The 22,944-nt window shown below is 38.0% G+C and overlaps 1 protein-coding gene across 5 annotated transcripts in view; it reads right to left on the reverse strand.

Moving 5' to 3' along the window:
* The window catches only part of HYCC1 (hyccin PI4KA lipid kinase complex subunit 1), a 49,176-nt gene that overhangs the window by 17,758 nt on the left and 8,474 nt on the right, over positions 1-22,944 (reverse strand). For 4 of the 5 annotated variants that reach the window (XM_075083020.1, XM_075083021.1, XM_075083024.1 and 1 more), the window contains exons 2-7: positions 10,828-10,907; positions 9,817-9,918; positions 5,284-5,463; positions 2,303-2,383; positions 1,776-1,891; positions 1,348-1,443 (exon numbers count right to left, since the gene is read on the reverse strand). In XM_075083020.1, the coding sequence (XP_074939121.1) occupies positions 1,348-1,443; positions 1,776-1,891; positions 2,303-2,383; positions 5,284-5,463; positions 9,817-9,918; positions 10,828-10,878 (626 nt within the window). In that variant the 5' untranslated portion in view covers positions 10,879-10,907. Of the gene's footprint in view, positions 1-1,347; positions 1,444-1,775; positions 1,892-2,302; positions 2,384-5,283; positions 5,464-9,816; positions 9,919-10,827; positions 10,908-21,148; positions 21,225-22,944 lie in introns of those variants that run through there. The other variant, XM_075083022.1, reaches the window with a different exon arrangement.

Below are 22,944 nucleotides of genomic sequence, written 5' to 3' on the forward strand. Positions count from 1 at the left end.
ATTGCTTTCATACAGATCTTCCAAAAGAAGCCTAAATTCAACACCGCTCAAACCAATTAAAGGAGTTATTCTATAAATTCTTCCAAGAATTTTGTCAGCACCACATCCAAACAGGATACTGAAAGATATTCTGGTCTTCTGACACATACTCCCTTGAATCCCTAAAATGCTGTCAGGGTGAGATTTTCAGTAAGCAGAGAAACATGGATGCCAAAAACAGTAGGGAATGAAGAACTAAGATAAAACTCGAATTGTATAGTATCAAATAATTCAGTATCCAAACATTTGACATTTTGAAGTAGAAAGACTTGCTTGCATTTATTGGTAATTTGCTTGAGTTGTTTTTGGAGGCTTTTAAAATTTATCACAAATACAATAAAAACCTAATCAAGCAGAATAAGCAATATCAGCCTCTGTCCACTGTCCTTAGCTTCTAAATATTTTCCACCTGAAATTTTAGACCAGCATATCTGACAAAGATCTTGTAAAGGCTCTTGTAAATATTTACAAGTGCTCCAATGCTCTCTCACCTCCTCTGAAGATGAGAGAATCTTACAGGCATCCATTACCATGGTTTTTTTGTGTGAGGAACCTGGGAATCATGACTGGTAAAAAGTTGCTGTAGTTGAATTCTAGGTCTCTCTTCAGTTTCCTGGGTTAATGAGATAATTCTAATTTTTAACTTAACCCAAAGTCCACTTTCAAAGATCTAGAGACAGAAAATCTAGGCACCTCATCATCTAGAATCTAGAGACAGACATGTTTACTACCAGTTCTTCCTATCTGAAAAAAAGAAATGGATCAATAACAGACACTGTAATTAAAGCTGAGGTGGGTTTTCAGGGTGAGGGTATTTGTTTTTTCAAGTAACAGCAGATTTTGGTAATACCCAAAGTATTTGTAAGAATGGATGTATTTCCTGTTTCAAGATCTCCTACAATTTCACAAAAGTTTCAACTTGCACAGCATCCTAATATATTTAGTAAGCTTGCAACACAAAATTTACCAAGATTTTAGAAGACATTTCTTATTTTATTTAGCTAACACACCTACAGCTACTTTAATTAAAACAAACTGTTCCCTTGATTTGGCTTCTTCACTTAACAGTACTGCATATAAGCCAGGTCATTGCTTTCTCATTTTAAAGTTCTCAATCCAAAGTTATATAAGAGATACTTTAAAAGCAAATAATGCAGCTGTAAACATACGCAAAAAAAGTCAATTTTACATACAGCTTTTGGGAACCTAAAGCTTTTTTAAAAAAAAAAAACAAAAGCAAAAAGTTCATACTGATTGCATTTCAAGTTGAAAAAGCCATTTTAAGTGTAATCAACCTACAGAAATTACCTTGAACAAATTTGACACAACGACTGAAGAGAAACTGCAGGCATGTAGCTTAAGGCAGCATTGTAACAGAGCAGAAGGAAAGTCAGCACTTCAAACCTGGGATTCATGAGAAACATCAGAATTACATTACTAATTTCATTTCTGAAAACAAGTTTACACAGAAATTTGCAAGTGTTATCTGAACAGATTTGGTATTTTGTTCCAATAAAATTGACAATCAAGTAGTTTAGTTCTGTAAGCTTTTTCCTCTTCATGTAGTATCATGTGCTGTTAGTCTTTCTGCATCTATGTTTACATGTGTTTAAAAACAAAAAACCACTACAAAATACAAATACACCTACCCACCTTCAGTCTATAACTATATTAAAATTATAAGAAGTTAAGATTCAGCAATGATTCTCAAGCAAAATCCTACTATACAATTTCACCTGTTCTGTGCTGTTAACATCTCCCTCTGAGGATGAGGTCCACTGTATACAACCCTGGACAAGCCATGCTGCGATAAAGCTCCTTCAGTGAGAGCCATGGAGCCAATGCTGGAAGGCTAAAGAAAAAAGGGTCATTCAAAACATGTCCACCTGAAGTCTTGCTACAAGTGAAAATAGACAACAATCAGCATCACCATATTTGTACATAAATTTTCAACAGGCTTAAAGTTATCTGACTGCTTAGCTGTCTTAGATTTGAGAAGTTATTTTACACCAGACAAGGTGTATGGCTTCGGAACAGAAAAAAGAGAGACATAGTTGGTGCATTGATATTATGGAATTATGACTATTCAGTCTTGAAGAGGCCCCAGAGACCAGTTAGTAGTACTCAGAAGACTAAGAAATATGTTCCTATGTCATCATGTAACATGCTAAAACTACTTTTCACCTTTATTCTTAACAAACTGGCCCCAAAGCATACTGCCTTACTCAATCAGTAACAACTTTATGTTGTACATGTCACTTACTTCATGATAGACCGAAGGTTTGGACAAAGACGGAATTGTGAAACTCAGCACTTTGCTATGTCCCTCTTTGTCAACTATCTCCTGAAAAAGAGAGAAGATACCAATGGTTACACTGTACTACAGAAACCAGACATTTAAAAATGCTAAATGCTGGGTGGGGGTGAATAGATAAAGTAAGCCAACTAATTATTACAGGGACAGGTAGGGATACTACAACAATCCGAGCTATAAGCCAGAAATTATCTCTGTATTTGGTTTCTGTCACAGTGCATTTGCTTTGTTTATGAAAAGTATTCAAAAGACTTAGTAAAGGGTACATACGTTTACATACATAGTCCATCTTAAAAAACACTAACTGGAAATCTCAATATGTTTAAACAGTGGGCTGTTGGTTTTTTTTAAATTATACACTATTTGCAAATATTGAAGGCTCAATAATTCTGTTCTGAAAACTATTTACCCACCAATAAATGACTCTACAAGTAATTTGTTTTGGAAATATTATAGCTCTGGAATGACTGCAGCCTCCTATGGTTTGACAGTAGCAGACATCATAGTATCTGCAAAAGCCCAAGTTTGATAATTCCATACTTATAGAGTTAAAAGAGGCATGGATGCAAAGCTTTAGAGAAGCTACTCTCCTGCAAGATACCACGATAGCAGTATGTTGGCAGACTTCTTGCTCCTGCAAGTTAGCAGAAGACTAAGGGTAAGGCAAAAGATGATGTGCCTATGTATCACAGAAGAGCACTGAAGTACTTCACATAAACTTCAGAAATTCCAAAGCAGACCTGACCAATAACCAACTCACACACACACAGACGAACTATCCCCCGCCCTAAATTTCAGCAGCAGATTTCCTATATCCAAAGGCAGAGAATAGAGAGGAGCTTCAGTGTCTCCTAAAACCTATTCCTTGGAAGGTTGAAGGACTAACTTCACATAGTAATTATTAGAAATCATGTCTTAAAGTAGAACATGAAGTGGTAAAGGAAGACTGAGAAGTATCAAAAAGCCATAAAGAGCTGTTCTGTCTGAAGAGTTATACAGCTCTTCCACTCTCCACATAAACCACTGATTCTTTTAATTTTCAGTATTGCTTCTGTATCAATGCGGTAAACAGTCCCAATAGATGGGAGGAGAAGGGAAGAAAAACTGGCTACATCCAAACTTCTAAAATCTAAAAATATCAATATTTTGATGTTTCATTCTAATCAGATTTGTAATTAAGTTTTGGGAGTGCATTTCAATATCTGAAGTGTATTAGAAAAAAGAACTTACACTTACAGCCAGGAAAGCCAAAAATATTGACTGCACGCACTACCACTTCATGTCTCCAAGCTGACAGTAGAACAAGCCAGTTCATGATCCCAAGTTTCAGCCACAATAATTCCATACCCCTGACAATGTAGTGAATTTAAAATTATTCTGAACAATACTCAATTTAACTTCCTTCAGTAAGATACTGCAGGACTCTGAGCATGTTAACTTCGTCAAGTTCCAAGAGACCACCATAGGTATTTACAGAAGGATTACTATTTGTATTAGGCTACATCTTTCATCTTGCGTTTGAAAACAAAGTTGCTGGTTAAAGAGAAAATAAGTATCTAAGCAGGTCACCTACTACCTTTTCAACCTGGTATGCTGAAGAATGGTACCATCTTGACTGTTACAAATTTTATACAACATCAGAGGGGAAGTAGTCAGCATCAGTAACGTGGCATTACTTTAGCATAAGCATTCGTACTGTCTTAAAGCAGAAGGAGGAAAAAATATAAATGTTTCCCAAAATCAGGTTGATCTACAGCTTCCTGCAGAAACTTGCTGTAAAATTCTTATGACCCCAAGCAGCTGGAGATGGATGGCTGTGTTACTAATTGAGGAAGAAACTGTTCATCGCGAAGAGAAAAGGTTACTGGGCTGGTTTCAAGCTTAACTGTAAATGTAATCTCTTCTATAAGAAAGGCAAGTGATTATAGCCACATCCGTCAACCAATTCAGGTGACTTCATCACAGAAATAAAGGAGGAAGGCATAAGATATACCAAATGCTTTCCAGGAATGTTTTTCTTCTCAGATACAACTAAGCACACAGAAAATACATGAAGCCTGTACTCTGCCTAAAGAAGAGTTGAATATAAGGGCTCAGGTCTTTTTAAGTGGACTCCTAGGTGAAAAAAAAAATGTTTTCACTTGCTTGGTAAAGACACTTGAGATTATTTTTAGAAGGATGGGAGCTGTCTTCTCCAGATTTTCAGAATGGGAAGAGAATGGGAAGAGGAGACTTGAAGTTCATCACTGTTTCACTTCCCAAAAAGCCTTCCTAAAACATCCAGAACATACAAACTACACTGAAGAGAATCCCAGTGGACATAACACTAAGCTTTTTATAATAGCTCTTAAAGATTCCTTCATAATTCTGTTCTACAAAGCAGTAATTTAGTAAAAAATATCTTTTCCATACAAAATATGAAAAAATGTCAAGGTCATTACAAAATGAAAGATCTTTAATTTCTCAAAGCTAAACAATCTGTTCAGCAGTCGAGTACTAAGAATTTGTTGAAAGTGATTTCTTGTGTTTTCTAGCCAAGATAGTCAAAATACCCCATAAAATATGGGCAACCACTTCAAAAGTAGTACCTCTAAAAGCTTTTGAGCAGAATCTAAGTTTAATCACTATACCAAGAATTAAGTAACAAAAAAATTAAGAGGACCCCTTTGACTCCTTTGGCCATTTGTGCATTAACACTTTCCTGGAACCACAAAAAGAGCAGAGAAAATATTCACTAAAATAAAAGAAAAAGTTCCTTTTGCAGATTTCTGACATAGACATCAATTTGAAGAGTCAAAACAGAGATACTCAATCACTTCATTTCAATTCCAAAATCAAATTGTTAATTATTCCCCAGTAAAATACTCTATAGTAACCCTCAAAAGCACACTAATATTTTTAGGCCTGAATAATTACACACAAATACAAACCAAGTTATAAACTCCTAGGAGGAGAGCCTCTATGCATCCACTGCTCTGCAAATCTCTGCTGGCTGAGACAGCAAGATAGCACCACATCAATTCCGGTAGAAACTGCAGTGTAAATCGTAGCAATTGTTCCTCACCACTGCGATAGAACTCAAAGAGCTGATGGCAAACTGGCTCCAGAAGCTGAAATATAAATTACAATTGTCAACGAATAAGACATTACAAAAAACTGCAACTTTGCAAGGATCAATCCGTTGGACAAAACTGTAAACTGATAAGTTACATTGTAGCTATTAGGGAGTGACTGGTGCTGTAACTGCCCAATTCAACCTATATACTTTTCATCCCTTATAACATACTTTCAGATGATAGAACTAGAGCCTTCCATCCCATGTGAAGAAAGAATTCCAATTCTCTCATTTTTGGCTCACTTCCTCCAGCCTCAAAGGCATAAATAGAGAATACTTGTTATCACCACACCTCATACCATTGCCTCAATATCTCTAACATACAGGAAAATCACATGAACAAAAGGTCTGGCTATTCTAGAGCTCCAACAGCATACACACAAATTGCTAGCAGCTTTTACCCACCAAGTGAGAAGAGCTGTGTAACACTCAAATTCAAAGTATTACAATAACTTCGTATACAGTAGCATTAGTTCACTTTTCCACTCTCGTTAAAATCTTCTAGAAACTTCAATGTATATATAGGTTTGAGACAGAAATGGGAAGTCTCAACAGTAATTTTACAATCAGATCTGTTAAGCTTATATAAATGGAAGTAATATATTGAACTGGAAATAATACATTGAGCTAGAACAAGTTTTTAAAAAAAGACTTAAAAACAATTATGCCATCAGCTTGCACTGTTTCTGGATTTAATGTGCATTCTTGTGCTACCACCTACCCCCGCTAGAGGACGAAACACCGTGTTAACCATCATGTGTCAGTGTATGGAAGTTATACTTTTATTTTGTCACCTAGGTAGGAGATTTCCTAACCCAAGTAGAAAATACTGTCAAAACCAGTAGGCACTTTCAAAGCCAGCTGAACTGGACACTGAACTCTCAAGCAAAAACTCAAAAGCACATACTCAAAAATAACTTTGGTGGCAAACACAGCAAACCATCAGTAAGAGTTTGGAACAGTAAAAGTATTTCTTAAAAAAAAAGTGGGGTAGGGAAGGGAAAAAGGCAATTTTTCTTTAAATCTTCTCAATAATTTATTTGCAAGTAATAACAAATAGGAGGACCCTATATCTAAGAAACTACTCCCTGAAAAACAATCTAGACAATTGATGTATTTTATTAGGGAACTTTACAAAATGAAATCTGAGATTCCAGCTATTTAGAATTCATTCTATCAGCTCCAGCTATTTTTTTAAGATATATATATGTATATATTAAAAAGCATTACATAAGTGTGACATTCTCCAGTCACAAATCTCTGAAAGGATTCAAATGTAACAAACCTAAAGGACTACTTTTGCTACCTTGCTCCTTACCTCCAAGATTTAATGTCTTAACAGTTTGTCTACATGACTCACAGAAATAGACTCTATGTTAATTTCAAAACCAGGAATGTTCAGGCTAGTAACAGGTAACAGACCTTCACTGAAATGTATTCTTCCACAAAATCCCCAGAAGTTCCAACCTGAAAATGATGGAATCCAAACTAGACATGCATTTTAGAGTATTTTAGAGATTGCACTGAGAAAAGATACCATAATCATTAGTACTGCCACTGCACTTCAGTTCAGAAAGCAATGTATTACCCAACACCTTTCTGAAAATCCTTAAAAACTGGAATATAGGTACGTACTTTACTGCTAGTTACATGCAAATCATGTTTTCTATTTTATTCTAAGTACAACGTGCAAGTTCTTCCTCTATTTGTCTAGGTCACACCTTCAGTTTTTCAATGGAACAAGCTTTCAAAAAGTAAGAAACCTATTCTTCTATATTTTCCTCCCTTTATTGAAGCAAAGGAGGAAACATCACCACAAGAGCATGTTTAAAAAAAACCAAACCTGTTTGCTTTCAAGTTTTTCCTCCTGAATACAAAGAAAGTTGAGTCAACATTTCTTACCTCCCAAAGTTACTTCTGAACCCAAAGGATCTTAGCAAGTTTTGGGGTTTTTTAAAGTAGTAATCTGGGGCAATCTGATCCATTAAAAAAAAAAAAAAAAAAAAAAAAAAGAAATTTTAGCTTCTGACAGATATAGCTTCTCTTTGGAAAGATGATCTGTGAAAAATCTACAGCAAAGGCAAAAAATCACGCTAAGCTGAACTCACTTTTAAGAGCAGAATATCAAAGATCCTTCCAGAAAAATTCACCAGCACAAGTGCTTTCCATCTTCAGCTTACATATTTCACACAATTTGCATGCTTCCTTTAGTGAAGTATCAGTTCAGAATGATGTACTTGAACTTTAAAAGGCACATAAATAGCTGTGACAGGTATCCATGTACACATCATTATCTTGGTTGAGACAGCTTTATATCAGCACATTTAAATGCGTAATTAGTACAAAACCAGATCTCCTTCCTCAAAATGCCACCACATGCTACAGCCTAATGTAAATACCTCCATGGCTACTATCTAAAAAGGACAGCAATAGTGGTTTAGGTAGAAAGCAAGAAATCTTGAATTTGTGAAGAAACAAACCTCAGATTTTTTTTTATTGTTGGACTCTTGAGTCAATTAGAATTCCTTTAAATCCTCACATCTACTGAGGACTCTCCTTGTATTGAATTACATTTTTCACCTATCAGTGGCCGAGGAACCTCAAAAGTAACTAAAGTCTTTACTAACAAAGCTACTACGAATAGGATATTCCTTTGCTATAGCAAAGGAATAGTCGATTTAGCTCACAAATTTATCATTAATTTGGGGGGGGGGGGGGAGACAACAACAAACAAAAAACCCCATATGAAAAGCAAACATAAACCAGCAGGAAAATGCAGTCACAGGTGCAAACACACAACTGTTTTTCAAATACTTTAAAAAAACCAACACATCCATCCTCCAAAACAAGATTAATCACAATTTTAAGGTACAGATAATTTTTACATTAAAAGTACCTATATTTAAAGGTATACAGATGGGGTTGTTTGTTTTTAATCTCAGCAGTATTTGCAGTGTTCATGCATTAATCCTTCCCCTTTGCATTATGTACATGAGATAAGGACCGCTCATACCCTACACTGTAAAGCAAGTTGTCATTACACAATGCAGCTAATAAATCTCAAATAATAGTTGAAAGAAATTACTTGTCTCTAACTACTAGTGAGGTATTTTCACACCATGGAAAGCTCCAAGTACAAGGGGCTACTTGGAAAACTGTCCAAATAAAGATTTTAGGACTGTTCTCCCAAGGCAGAACAACGCTCAGTCAGCACTGGCTTTTCTTTTTAATTCAAAGTCTCACTAACAGGGAAATCTTCAATACCTTGCCCCCAGAATTATCCCAACTACCTTGGCCACCCTGCTACTAAGGTCCCTGAGAGACCTAGTGATAGCCAGTAGTAGTAAGAAATCAAAGAGTGCATGAAAGTATCAGTTTGGCTATCAACAGGGAGATTCATCAAATTTACATGTTGATATGCATTCTGAAGACCAGACAGGGTTGACTCAGTAGTTGGAATGACTCAGAATGCCCTTCTGAGCAGCAAAGTAAAATTACATTTCTTCTTTGTTGGACAACCTGGGAGTTTCTCTATCAGTATTCTCTCTAAAATGTATACACTGAAAGTGTTTTACCCTCTGACCACTACTGGCCCAATCTCAAAACTCTGGAAAGGTCCCTTACGCTGGGTCTTTTCAGAAGAGGAATTAAGTACTCAGTGCAATTTTAAAATAATACACACAAGGTTTGCTGGATAGTAGAAAGTAAGACAATACAGTTAACAAGACAACTAAAACCAGCTCAGTATGTTCTGAACTCCCCTGGATACTTTAAAAAAAGTGCAGTCATAGGGCATGGAATCATTCCTGGCACAGGTACAGAGCAAACCTGCCCCCTCCCCCCAGATTTTTTCTTTTTTTAACCATCATTTCAGCAAGGGTACATCCACTGTATAAACACATATTTATACTGTATGTATTTAAAACGACAAAAACAACCCCTAAAACCTAAACAGTAACTTTAAAGGATCACAAAGCTATCTAACATTGTTCTCTTGGTTTGTAATAGACAACCTTCTGATAGCTATAGGTTCACATTCAAGTCATACTGAATTACAAAAAGGATTCTGTCAGTCTCAAATATCTTTTCAATTCCTTAACGTATTTCTCAATTCTATACACAAGTTCTGAAGCCCATGAGGATGATCTACAAGCTTAGCTTTGATCAGTAGGTTACAAAACTTATTGTTTCCATGGTACTATGCTATTGCTAAGAAAAATCATTTTAATGGAGGTTCTTCATGTAGTTCTGTAATTCACATAGAACAAGATCAACTAGAACACAAGGTCTTATTTTATTCTGCTGGTGTTATGTCAGACATTTTGTGTGAAAGATTCGATATACTCACCTCACTCTGTGGCTCCTGAATTACTTTGTAAAGAGATGAAATCAAAGCACTCTTGTCTTTCAAGTTTGTAGCATAGCTGGATATGGATGCTTCTGGCAGCGTCTGAAATAAAAATATTATAACTACTAGGAAAAGCAATTTTTATAATTAACATGTAACAGCTATTTCAACAACAATTTTCCATTACAAGTTACTTATCAGTTTACTATAAACTAAAACTTGTTTCACAAAGAAATCCTTACTACAGAAAGCACTGTATTTTCAGGACAACAAAACTGCCAGAAGACACACTGCATTTTATCATTTTGCAGCCAGTTTAATTCAGAATGTAGAGACAGTGGATGGGAAATACATAAAAACCAACAGTTTCACAGACGCAACCCCACTGAAGTTTCACTGTGAAATTTCAGTACTGTGAAACTTGGCAGTTTGCAGATCCATACCTTAAGGAGTTTTCTCAAGACTGCACACAGCCAGTGAACATTATTACAGGATATAGTATTACTCAAAGAACACAAATTCCAGTTGACGTGAACAGCTCTTCTCTAATACTAAACAGATTTTCTGCTAGTACTTAAGAGGGTAAAAATCTAATCCTTTTTAGCAACCCTTTGAAAGCTGTACATTTAAACTTACTATCCATAGCTCTTACAGTACTTCTTATCTGCAGTCCTTCGAAGGAGATTATATACCATTATACAGATCAGAAAACACATTCCCAGTGTACCTAAGCAGACTATAGGAAAACCTATAGTCAAGTCTAGTCTGCACTCAAACCAGCAAGACTATTCATCCGTGATATACATTTTCACTGCTCTGTATCAGGAAGTATGTAATCCCAAAGCAGACAAGGAAAAAAAATCCTTTCAAGTAGACATTTGTATATATCACATTATTTCAGCAAAATCCAAGGTTATTGTTTTATTCATTTTCTACAACAATCAAGCGCTCTTGCATACTGCTCCAGCAGCAATTCAAACACAACTGGCTAAATATCTGAGCACTTGTTACCTTGAATTCTGATAACCACTCCTCCACAAGCCCAGTATCCACAGCTAACATCTTCCAACATCCGTTCCAAAACCTTCAGCCTGAAAGAATAAGCAAACACAGTTTGTGAAAACTATGTAGTCACTGCATTAAGCATATGATGAAAATTAAGTCCCTGTGAATATATAAAGAATCTTATGTTTTTACTTGTTAACATTTCACACACTGACATCACTTTGAACTTTTATTCCATCTCACTCATGCAAGCTGCTGGAAGCATTAAGCATGGGAGTCTTCATGTACAGCAGTTTAATAAATTCCAAGTATGTATTGCGTGGGAAGCTCAATAAGTCAAAGATTTGCAGAAATGGCATTTTGAAAACAGAAAATATTACCTTCTCAATTTCAATTTATTTTTCAGCTTACAGAAATCGAGATAAAAGTGTATGGACTCACTGAGAGAAATGACCATTTAGATTTTTCCTAGTCAACTGCTATTCCTAACTTGGAAAAGGTCACTGAAATAAAGGCTGATGGAAAAACCTTTCAATCCGCCCCCAGCGTGGCAACTGCAAGACAATGAGCCTGCTGCCTCAGCATGTACCTAAGATGGACTCCCTTGCTCAACACCCTGTACTATCTCAGACAGAGCAAGATCATCAGTACTAAGACCTGAACACAAGAGATACAGAATGGCTTTTGAAATTCATTTCTGATTTCTTATTTTTTGAGAAAACAGCTGTCCTTTGGAATGGCTTATTATGAAACAAAGAGCAACATATCATTAAGATGCAAACCTATTAAAAGTTAAAAGAACATGCTGTGGGGGATACCATAAGCATAGGTCAACTATTAGACGATGCACATCAGCTTATCCAAATTATGACCATGGATTTCAAGCAATCACAAAATTAAATGCTCATCTAAGGAAAAAGCTAACACTTTCTTGATGAAATGTTCAATCATGTGACATATCCCATCAAGTTTTGCTTTACCAGTTTAAAATTAGTAATGAAGTACTGATACCCAAGTATGGGCTAGTTGATGAATGACAAGGAAGGAAGAGAGGGGAAGGGAAGAATTGCCTTGTATAACACAAATACAAATATTTTGTTCTGAAATCCAGACTATAGTGGAATATATCCAGAGAATTTTAAGAAGCCTAAAGGGAGAAGAACCAGACATGATAGTGAGAGCTCACTATAACCCTCCAAAGCAAGGGAAAAAAAACCGCTTAAGTAAGGCTTTACTTAAAGAGAAAACAATCAAAATCTTTCAATGCATAGGACATGGTTGTGATGAAATGACTATTCAGACATGAACAGCAAAAGGAACAAAATTGAACATGCTGTCCAGCAACTTCTTGAAACATTTTAATACACAATAATAGCATAAGCAGCCAGAAATTCCCCCCCACTAGAGCTATCATTAAATGAATGCCCTAGTCAGGTGAAACCATGGGGAACCAGCTAGGGCAATCTCCTCGAACAACCCCAGAAAGACATGCAAGTCTGCACAAAGCATACAAGAACAGAGTGCTTTCTGAGGATGAAAGGGGAGCAAGGAAGGGCCAAGGAATTATAAGCCACACAGGGCCAGATGTAATTTGTGAGGAAAATGGCAGTAGTAGCTGTAAACATCTAGGAGGTACAATGCAGCAGCTGTTCCACTAAAAGGCTTCTCCTGACAGGCAGAGAGCTGGGGCAGCTCCATGAGAAGGATACCAGTAGTACCAGGGGAAGTAGATGACAACCTACAGCCAAGTGAGGAAGTGGCAGACCTGGTTGGCAAGGAAAGGGTAGAGTGATGCAGGCAAGAGAGAACTTGTAAACAAAAAAACAGGGCCCCACCTCAAATCTAAGCACATATATAAAGCACTTCCTCCAGGACAGCATGATGGGGGAAGCTCTAATACCTCTTCTAGCAAATCAGCATGACTGGGTACCTCTGTGAAGTGCCCATGCATGAACACGCACACAGCATGCCAACAAGCAGGAAGAATTGGTGGTCTGGGTGTAGCTGCACGGCTATGATCTCAGTAGGATCACTGAGACAAAGCAGCACAGCTCACACGACCAGACTACTGCCATGGCTGGATACAGGCTCTTTAAGGACAGACTAGGGTGGTGAGGAAAGCAAGCCACCCTTTATCAGGGAGAGTAGCAGGGATGCATGGAGCTCTACCCTGCAATGGATAATGGAACAGCTGAGAGCTTATGGGTCACGGATGAGAGGGCAGACCTACATGGGTGACATTGTGGCAGGTGTCTGCTACTCATCACCTCATCAATATGAAATATGAGACCTTGCTCATACAACTGAGAAAGCCTCACATTTACAGACACCTGGTCCTCACACAGAACATTAGCTACCCTGTTATATCCTGGAAGGGTAACGCAACAAGGAACAAGCAATCCAGAAGGTTTTTTGAGTGCACTGATTATAACCTCCTGAAAGAGGTTATGAGGAGCCAATAAGGGCAGGCACTCTGCTGAATATCATAATTACAAAGATTGAAAAACTGAGCAGTGACATGAAGGTTGGGGCAGCCATAGCTGCAGTGACCATGATGTAGTAGAGCATAGGATCCCAAGAGGAATAAGGATCAAAGCAAGGGGGATCAAGAATGCTCCAGAATGGTCCACAGACTTTTGTAAAAGTATCATCAGCAACAGGAAGACTAGGGCTCCATGACTGAGTGGGGCAGAGGACCTGCTGACAGGAGGTATGGAAAAGGCCATGGTACTCACTGCCACCTTTCCTTCTGTTGCTGCCAGCAACTGCAGCCCTCAGGAATCCCACGCCTCTGAGCACAGAAAATTGCCTTAACTCCCAGACTCAGGAGATGGGAGCCAACACACAAATCTCAGGAAGTTTCAAGGGCAACACCAAGTCCTGCCCCTGGGGACAAACCACCCCTGGCATCAGCACACACGGGGCCAGACAGCTGGAAAGCAGCTTTGCAGATAAAGCCCTGGGGATCTTCATGAGCAAGGGGAATGTGAGGCAGCCACACAGGCCCTTGCAGCAAAGGCAGCCAACAGCCCCTGGATCGCCAGCAGGGCAACGGACATGATCCTCCCCTGTGCTTGGCCCTGGTGAGACATCTGAAGCGCTGGGTTTCCCAGCAAAAGAGACACATGGACATACTGGAGAGAGTTTGGGAAAGGGCCACAAAGCTTATGGATGAACTGGAGCACCTCTCACATGAAGAGAGGTTGAAAGAGCTGGGACTATTAAGCCTGGAGAAGAGAAGGCTCACAGGGATTTTATGAACGTAGATAATTACATGGGGGAAAGTAGTAAAGCAGACAGAGCCAGGCTCTTCTCATTGGTGTCTTGTGACAAGACAAGAGGCAATGGGCACAAGCTGAAATACACCAAAAAAGGGTTTAAATGTAATTTCATTCATGGGTTATTGAACACTGCAACAGATTGCCCAGAGTGGTTGAGGAGTCTCCATCTTTGGAGATATTCAAAACCCAGGCGGACAAGATCCTGAACAACCTGTTCTAATTTTCACTACTTTGAGCAAAGTTAGTTGGACTTGGTGATCTCCACAGGTCCATTCAAACCTCATGCATTCTGTTATCCTGTATCAACAAAGAAATAGGAAGGACTGCCATGAAGGAAACTCCTCTAGCTAATACCAACTCTTTCTGACCAGCACCAATGGCCTCTAAAGGTATGACGACGACAATATGGATTAGTGGCCTCTGAATAGCCTACACTTTTGTCTCAAACCCTGCTGCAAAGTGAGGCTTTTAAGCATAATACTGCGTGCTAACACACACAAAGGCTAGTCCTACTACAGTTACTGAAGCAATGACCTCATCAGTTCCTACAGAATCACACAATCTACTAGACCTACTTTTATTCCTGTGACTGCAAAGGCTTTTGCAACATCTCATGCTTCAGCAGGGATGACAATAGTAACTATTCCCTACTGAGCCCCATTAATGGCACACACACCTGTGCTAATATTGACTGTTCAAAGCAAGAAACCCATGATTTAGAAGTGTCCAAAGGTGTCCTGGATACTCCAAGTCCATAGTTGACACCACACTTATCCAAGAGATGCATTTTTTTTTTTCTCCTATTTCTGCTCATCCATCAAGCATTCTTTTCAGATTAAAGGCTCCCAGAGAACACAGGGTTCATTTGACCAGTAAAAACAGTAAGAGCATCTTTGGCTGGCATTATCCATTGGACCAAAGACAATACTTCAAGCTTTTATGACTGTGTATTTGAAGGCAAATATTTTATTTTTTTTTTTTGCAAAAGCATGAACTTTTGAAATAAAATCTCTAAAAGCCTGAGCTATAAGAAACAGCACAAAGTTTTTGCTAATCAGGTCTTTGATTTTTAAAGTAGCAGAGGCATTCCACTGAGAGTTAAGGCAGTTGAGATGCACAGAAGATAGACTGTCCTTATTTTACCTTCATGCATTAAAAAAATGCATATACCCTTCTGGATACACTGTTTAACCTCAAGCAGTACAGGTCCACAGCAATACACATTTGAGTGTCACAAACAAGGTATCTAATTTTATAATTATTTTCCTTTAAAACAAAGATTATCTGTTAGACTGATGTCTCCCTAGAAGGAAGAAAAGCCTCAATTCCACACTCAGATGTGTGGGATCTATTAAAACAGGCTGACAACCTACTGTTTTGCTGCGGATTGCCACATTTTATGCTAGTTAAATAACAGATCACATTGGATTGCAACAATGTATGGACAGAGTTGACAAACCTAGGACTATTCTAAAGGAAGGTTTAACAAGTTTCAATTAACAATGCTATTTCTTCTGAAGCCCATAGAAAGTTTACAAAAAGTAACTCCAAAACGAAATTGTTAACAGTGGGCCAAGATAAGGCCTAGTTTATAGCATCTGCTAACCTTTTACAGAAAAAAATCCCAAAAGGATTAAAAAAAGCATGCCTTAATTACAGCTTCATTTGAGTGGATTCAAGCGCAAGATATAGGCACCTCACTGAAAGCATTAGATACCACAGTCACTATGGAATTAAAGCAACAAAGCGGATAGAGTAAATACATGCTACTTTGAAAAAAAGCTGTAAAATTATATTGAGAATGTGCTTTATAACTACCAAAACTGTAATGAAAGTTCAAACAATACAGCAAGCACTGCACAGCATTTCTCCCAAAAAAGTGTCTTGTTTTGAGGTATATCGGCATGTAATTCCCTTTGAACAGAGTTTTTTTCCTTGGTTTCTTCCTCTTAAGTCCCTGCAAAGAGTTCAGATGAGTAGAGTTTGAGAATTTCTTTCTAAAAAATTGCTTTAGACCCCACAAATCAAACAATACTTTGACTAAAAGTGACAAGCAGCTTTGAATGTCCCCAAGCTTCTCATTCCAAGAGATTAACAGGGAGAGTCATTTGGATGTCCTAGTGGAAGATAGTTGCAGGAAAGAGGAAAAAGTCTCAAAGATTCAAGTGATACCACTAAATTATTTGTGATGGATCTCAGTAACAGTCAGATTGTCACATCTCTGTTGGACTTTTATTAGACATATATTCTTAGCTTATATCATACATGAAATAAAGCAACTTCAGGTGACAGTCTCTCATTGCAGGTCTTATCACAAGTAGTTCACATTTGCTACATGATGAGAGCATGTGTAGCTACTGCAGCCCTGCTAACAGGTGGTAAATTTATCTGTGTGTTTATGCCTCGTGAGTTAAAAGCACTTTGGAGTATTTTCCCCAAGACTCTCAACTTGGATTAGCAGCAAGAAATAGGATTTATACTAAACAATTAACAACCTAGTTTTCCTAGGACAACTTCCATTTAAAGTAAGCACATAAAGCCATACAGCCCTTACTAATCTCTAAAATTGGAACCCTAGGACATATGCAACTTGAGCTTTAATGTTAATGAGAGAAGAATAAGTCTAACATTCTACTCAAAGTCTGCAATCCATTTTGATATAGCTTGAGGTGAGATTGTTCTCTGGATCTGTTCCCAAGGAAGAAGCAGCCTCTGAGAGCTGTAAATTGATCTTACTCTATTCTAGTACTATAATAAAACTTTCCTTACATAGGGGAGAACAATCTTTGTTTTGTTTCGAGATGAGTAGTACAACTGGAATAAGATATCAAGCAAGTTTATCTGACAAAAGTGAGTCTTGTTTGGAAGAGAATTCCACAAAGTCTCTACAAAGACCATTCTTTTTTCCATTACAGCACAAATATGACAGAAACTTACTGGGTTGTTTTTTTGGGGTTGGTTTGTTTTTTTTTTGGGAGGGGGGGAAGTTGCTATGCACCGAGTTGGTGGAGGGTGAGCCAAGATGAATTAAGATGTATTCTCTGGCAAAGTTACTAACGGATCCATCTACTTACATGGCTTCAGTTTTTCATACCGGTCACTCAAGACTTATTTAATGCAATATCAAATCATAGCCTTGAATGAAATCAGAGACAACATATGCACAGGTTGTTCTTTAAAAAAAATTCTCACAATAGCTGGCTTTCCTATTCTTCAAAACTACCCAGCCTTTGTAGAATTCATCCACAGGATGCATGTGTGCAAACGAAATCTGGATTAAGTACAAGGAGGCTGGATTTGGATAAAGAATGAACTCTTGAGTTCTGCAGAACTGACCTTCTGGAACCACAGTATTAGTCACAGATCTGGAAAAAAACAAAACCAGGAGCCAAGTAGTGCTCAAGTCCTGTCCTCTGGGACTTGCTGGAAAAGGAGGAAAAGCATATACTGTGTCCTTACCTAATCTGAAAAGTATCTGCTTGGAAGCTTGTACTAGTTGCTAAGAAAAAGTTTTTTAGCCAAAGGGAAACATGGAGCAGAAAGTTAAGATTTTTATGAACCATCAGCCAAATTTGTCAACTCATCCTGAAGAGGAACGAAGTAAACCCATGAGCATTCTGTTAGGATGTACCAGACCCATAAGAGATCAAGTCCCTGGTACATGTTGATCTTGTATTCTATAGTAGTTTCTACATAAAACTAAGGAAGGGCCAATTAGAAGTCAACTTTTCTTACCCTTTGAAGTGGTACAGGTAGTATTAAAAACTTTTTAATCAGCTCTACATCATACATCAAGCTCACTTAACGACTACAGTCTACATAACTCATGTTGCAGAACCCTTTTCTCTCCCAGCACGTTTCAGAGACTGACACAACCCTTGGTAAGTCTCAGAACAGGAAACAGCACTCAGGCAAGCGTATTCTTTAATAAATTGCCAAAGAAGAGAATGTATTCTCCTGATGTTAACGCACAACTCATTCTAGTGATACAGTGATCTGTTCATTACTATACAATTTTGAATATGGTCAGGCTATCCTGTTCAGACATACCTGTAGGTACAGTAATGGGTAGCAAATCATTCGAAGCCTCTTGAGAAAAGAAACCAATGCTACTATGGACTCCAAAACCCACTCTGGCAAGTTTCAGAAACACAAAGGCCAGGTCTGACTTCCTGGCATTTTTCAAACTTGCATAAAGAAACAAAAACTCATTGTGCTAAGCCTGAAGCATTCATGTGCTCTATTCAAATACACAATGCAAGCAGTGCACAAAGATTCACTATCAAATTTCTCTGATAATTGCTATCTTTGGTGTAAAATCAGGCAGTGTCAACAAGATAGCTACAGTGCACCAAGCATCACTGACTCAGGCTCAAGCAAATTCCTAAAGTGACAAGAGATGGCTTTTCAGCATCTTTTAACAGGAGAACATGCATTAGCTGAAACTATAGGTGACAGGCTCAAAAACAGAAGAGGTTACCAAAAACAATGCGAAGGAAGTATGCATTGAGTCCCTAGCCCGAGTACATGAGCTTTACATAAATGCACAAAAAAAGAAGCCCTGAAACCAGCACACCTGGACACATTCATGGAAGAATCCATCCACAGCCACTAAATATGAAAGCACTTCTTCCAGCTCAGAAAGTTGAAGTCAGAAGTTGCTCCCCCAAAAGACTCCTCCAGCTTCACCTATCAGTTCCTTTCTAGGCCTCTATTTACAGCCACTGTTAAGACAACAAGGTTTCAGAAATTCTGGTCTGACTCAGCATGGTCACTACTGCAATGGTCTTCACAATACAGGAGTGAACCTACACAAAGACAACTGTTTTGAACATGTTTGTTCCCAGTGGTTTGTAAAGGTTACTGAACCTTAGGAACTGAAACTGCTGTCAATTTCAATGTCTTACTGCCAAGGGTATTTTTCAGTTTTGCCACTTGTTTTTTTTTTCACCCCACTCTCTGTCAGTGCTAGAAGCAACCACCCTGTTTGCAGCTCACACTTTAGATGACAAAGCCAAATGTCAGCCTTGAAGAGTCAGGGGTCAATGGACTTTTCCATGATATAGATTTATAAAAGGCTTCCTGAACTTGTGCACATATGCTTCTTGAACAGTTTACACTTGAGATATGAGAGTGATAGATAATTGCCCATCAAATGGAGAAGTCCCCCTGAATGATATCCATTACAGATTTTTAAAATCATAGGGCTAATAATATTCAGCCACAGATGACAAACCTCAATTCAGTTCTGATGACAGCAAATAAGGAACAAAAAAAAGTTACTCTAAAGAAAGAAAGCATGTATTGTTAATATATACTGTATAGCAACTACAAATAACTGTCTTAAATGCAGTTGTTTCTTGTGTAAAGGATCCAGCACCATAGAACATAGACACTTTCTAGCCTGGAAACCTACACACAAATACTTGGCATATCAAACTATAACTCACCTTTCTACAACCTTCCCATTCTGTCAATAGGGAAAAAACCCCACAACCTACAGTTGAGGTCATAACACCATTTACAATACTGCCAAATAGCCATATGGGCACACATGACCCAAAATATTCAAGATGAAAGCTTTCTAGTCTTGAGCAGAAAGTAGGATCCCTCTAACCATAGGCTTTTAAAGATTTTAATCCTGGTCTTTGACTCCTGACAATTATATTTGCTCAGTTTCAGATTAGCAAACAACAATTAAAAAGCACCTGTAACTAACATTGTACCTGCCCTTTACCAGCAAGGAGATAACTCTTTCGAGACAACCAAATGACTCATGCCAGCTAAACAACTCACCAAGATACAAATATGAGATTATAGGTTTACATTTTCACTTGAATTTATACAAGCCATACTAAGTCAGAATTATTTTGTTAAAGCAGTACAAAAGTAGCCCTAGCAGTACAGTGCCAAACTGAAGTAAAATGAAGTAACTTCCACAGCTTGTTGTTTTTTTTTTTAATCCTACTCTCATATTCTTCCTTACTGCCTTCTGCACAAAAGCACACTAAGTACAACTGCCATACTGGTAATCATCCAGTCAGTCAAAACTCACCACCTGTAAGCTGACTTATTCCAGTTACCTCCCCTATTCTGCAGCTTCCAAAAGTCCTACTCTCCTTCAAGCTATTTCATTTGCAGTATCACCTCAGGTATAAGTTTTTCTATCATCTGTAATATAACAATAGTTACATTCATTACAGAAAAATAAGATGAGAGTTATTACTAGCAAAAGTTTTTCTTTGCAGCTGAAATATAGTTGCTTCCTGGTTTATTCCATGTAAACAGTATTGCTTACATCTTAAGTCTTTAAGAAAGAACAGATACAAACAGCCTAGTCTCAGATAAAATAAAATACATGTAGTTGAAAAAAATCCTGTCTTAAAGTTTGTTCTTACTTATTCTGGATTAATGTAGTTAATCAGCCATTAAAGCATCAACCATTAAAGGCACAATTCCAATGTCTTCTGCCATTACAGTATGTGGTTTCAGCTAGAGCAAATGGAGCATTCCTGTGCCCAGTGACAGGACAAGGGGCAATGGGCACAAGTTGGAACACAAGAAGCTCCAGCTAAACATGAGAAAAAACTTCTTTCCTGTGAGGGTGACAGAGCAGTGGAACAGGCTGCCCAGGGAGGTTGCAGAGTCTCCTTCCCTGGAGACATTCAAAACCCGCCTGGATGCATTCCTGTGCCCCCTGCTCTAGGTGAGCCTGCTCAAGCAGGGGGGTTGGACGAGATGATCTCCAGAGGTCCCTTCCAACCCCTACCATTCTGATTCATCTGACAAGTTGTTTAGCAGTGACTTATTAGAAAGAAAAAGACTCAGCTCACAAGGCAGGGACAGGAGTTTGAGCAGGCTCTTCACCTTCCATTTTTAATACTCTTTACCTTCTACTTTTTAGTAGCAACATTAAGAATACAACAGTTTTGGCCAAAACTTCCCAACTCCACTGGCTGAGAATGAGATTTCAGGAGATTCTGACTATTTCCAACCCCATTCTAGGTATCTGCACCTAATTTAATTTGGAAGGCAGAGATGCCTACCTGCAAGCCAGAAACTGACTTTAGAAGATCCTATGCAAGCCCCATGAGGAAGAAGTTTTGCAGCTGCTCTTGGGACTTCATTTCAACTGAATCTTCCTTCTGCCTCCACGAAATCCAGGAAGCTCCACAAACTGAGAATTAGGTTGCAAAAGGTAGAGGTGCTTCAGAAGTGACTTATTTTTATTTGCCAAAAATTAGTTAAGTTCTAAAAACTTAAAAATAGTATTACTAGCATGAAAACCAAAGATAACTATTTTGAAATCATACACTCCTCCATCACAGTCGCGCGTGGTCAGTTAGAACTTCCCTCTACGGCCTGGGCTCCTACTCCGCACGCATTCTTAAGTTTTCATGTACCCACAAACATGAACTATCCTTTCAAAGCATTTCCACTTGTAGCTGAGGAAGTTGAACCCATTGTATTTGAAACAAGCATGAAACTATGCCTTTGGCATAAATCCTGAGATAGGTCAATGATTTGGATGTCCTAGAAACAGGCTTTAAACAACATAGCACACTGCAAGAATAACCATTATGAAGTGTTTACCCAGGGCAGATCTACAATATAGCATAATAACATCAGACATGATCAAGTATGATTGCAATGGAAGGGTTTGATTTTACTTTTATTCCAGAGCATTTATTTTAAATGAGTGCTATGATACACCCCATCACCCTAACTCTACCAATGCAGCAGCATTAGCATTCTTGATAACTTAATGTTTGCAAAATATTATCTCCAGTATACCATTCTACCATTTCCCCAAAGATCATGAGAGAAAAGCAGGAACCTTGCTGTTAGGAATACACCACAGATTTTATAGCAAAAAGAGGTTTATGGTGGTCTACTGATACATGTTTCAGTATGTCATTTTGACAGAAAAATGCTAAACAAACTTGCATTTTCCAGGAAGGGTACATCAATACCAAAGATAACCTTAGGATTTAGTTTGCGTTGAGTGGTTGACGATTGCTCCCTGTTGAGTTACAGAATTAAAATGATCCATCAATACACGCACATCATGCTGTGTTAAACAGTTTCAGGAAAAATATGCTTTATCTCCCCACAGCAGTTTTCTCATTCTTCCTTACCCTTTCCCTCCCTCCCATCCCCCCTAACAGCCCTCCCACACAAGCCTGGTATACTCACAAGACTGGACACGTTATTTTGAAAAACATTTCAAAGCACCTAAGAACAACTTTGTGTATTTTACATACTTTATAAGCAACAGAAAAACACTACTACTTTAACTGAAATTTTTAAAAAATAACAGCAGGACCCACACTTCTCTCTCATTCAGAAAAGATACATCCAACACATGAAATGCTCTATTGCCACATATCATTTCAGTGCTGTAGTACAAAGTGTGTACAAGTTAAAGTCTCAGGCAATCTGCTACTCTGTATGTCTTGCTCTGTATTGTAAATTAAAAAAAAGGAAGTCAAATCCCAAAAGCATACTAGTGGCAAACCAGAAAAATGGTGTTAATTGTCTCACACTGTAGGGCATATTAATTTAGGTTGAATCCATATCAGATGAAAAAGCTCTTCAAGTAAAAAGTTCCTACTTCATTAAAGCATCTAAAGCTCAGAATATTAATTATTCTATGAAAGAAATATAAATCTAATGAAACTCGAGTTACACAGCTTCTAGAGGGACTCTTATTTGAACAACTCAGGTACAGATTTCCAGGGTTAGCAGTATCACCAAGTAATCTGCTGTTGTTCCAAAGCTTCTAGTGAATTTATATTGATATCACTTAGGTAGCAGGAAACAGTTTAAGAGTAAAAATAGC

Source organism: Phalacrocorax aristotelis, chromosome 2 (genome assembly GCF_949628215.1).
Source record: "Phalacrocorax aristotelis chromosome 2, bGulAri2.1, whole genome shotgun sequence".
Taxonomy (NCBI): Eukaryota; Metazoa; Chordata; class Aves; order Suliformes; family Phalacrocoracidae; genus Phalacrocorax; species Phalacrocorax aristotelis.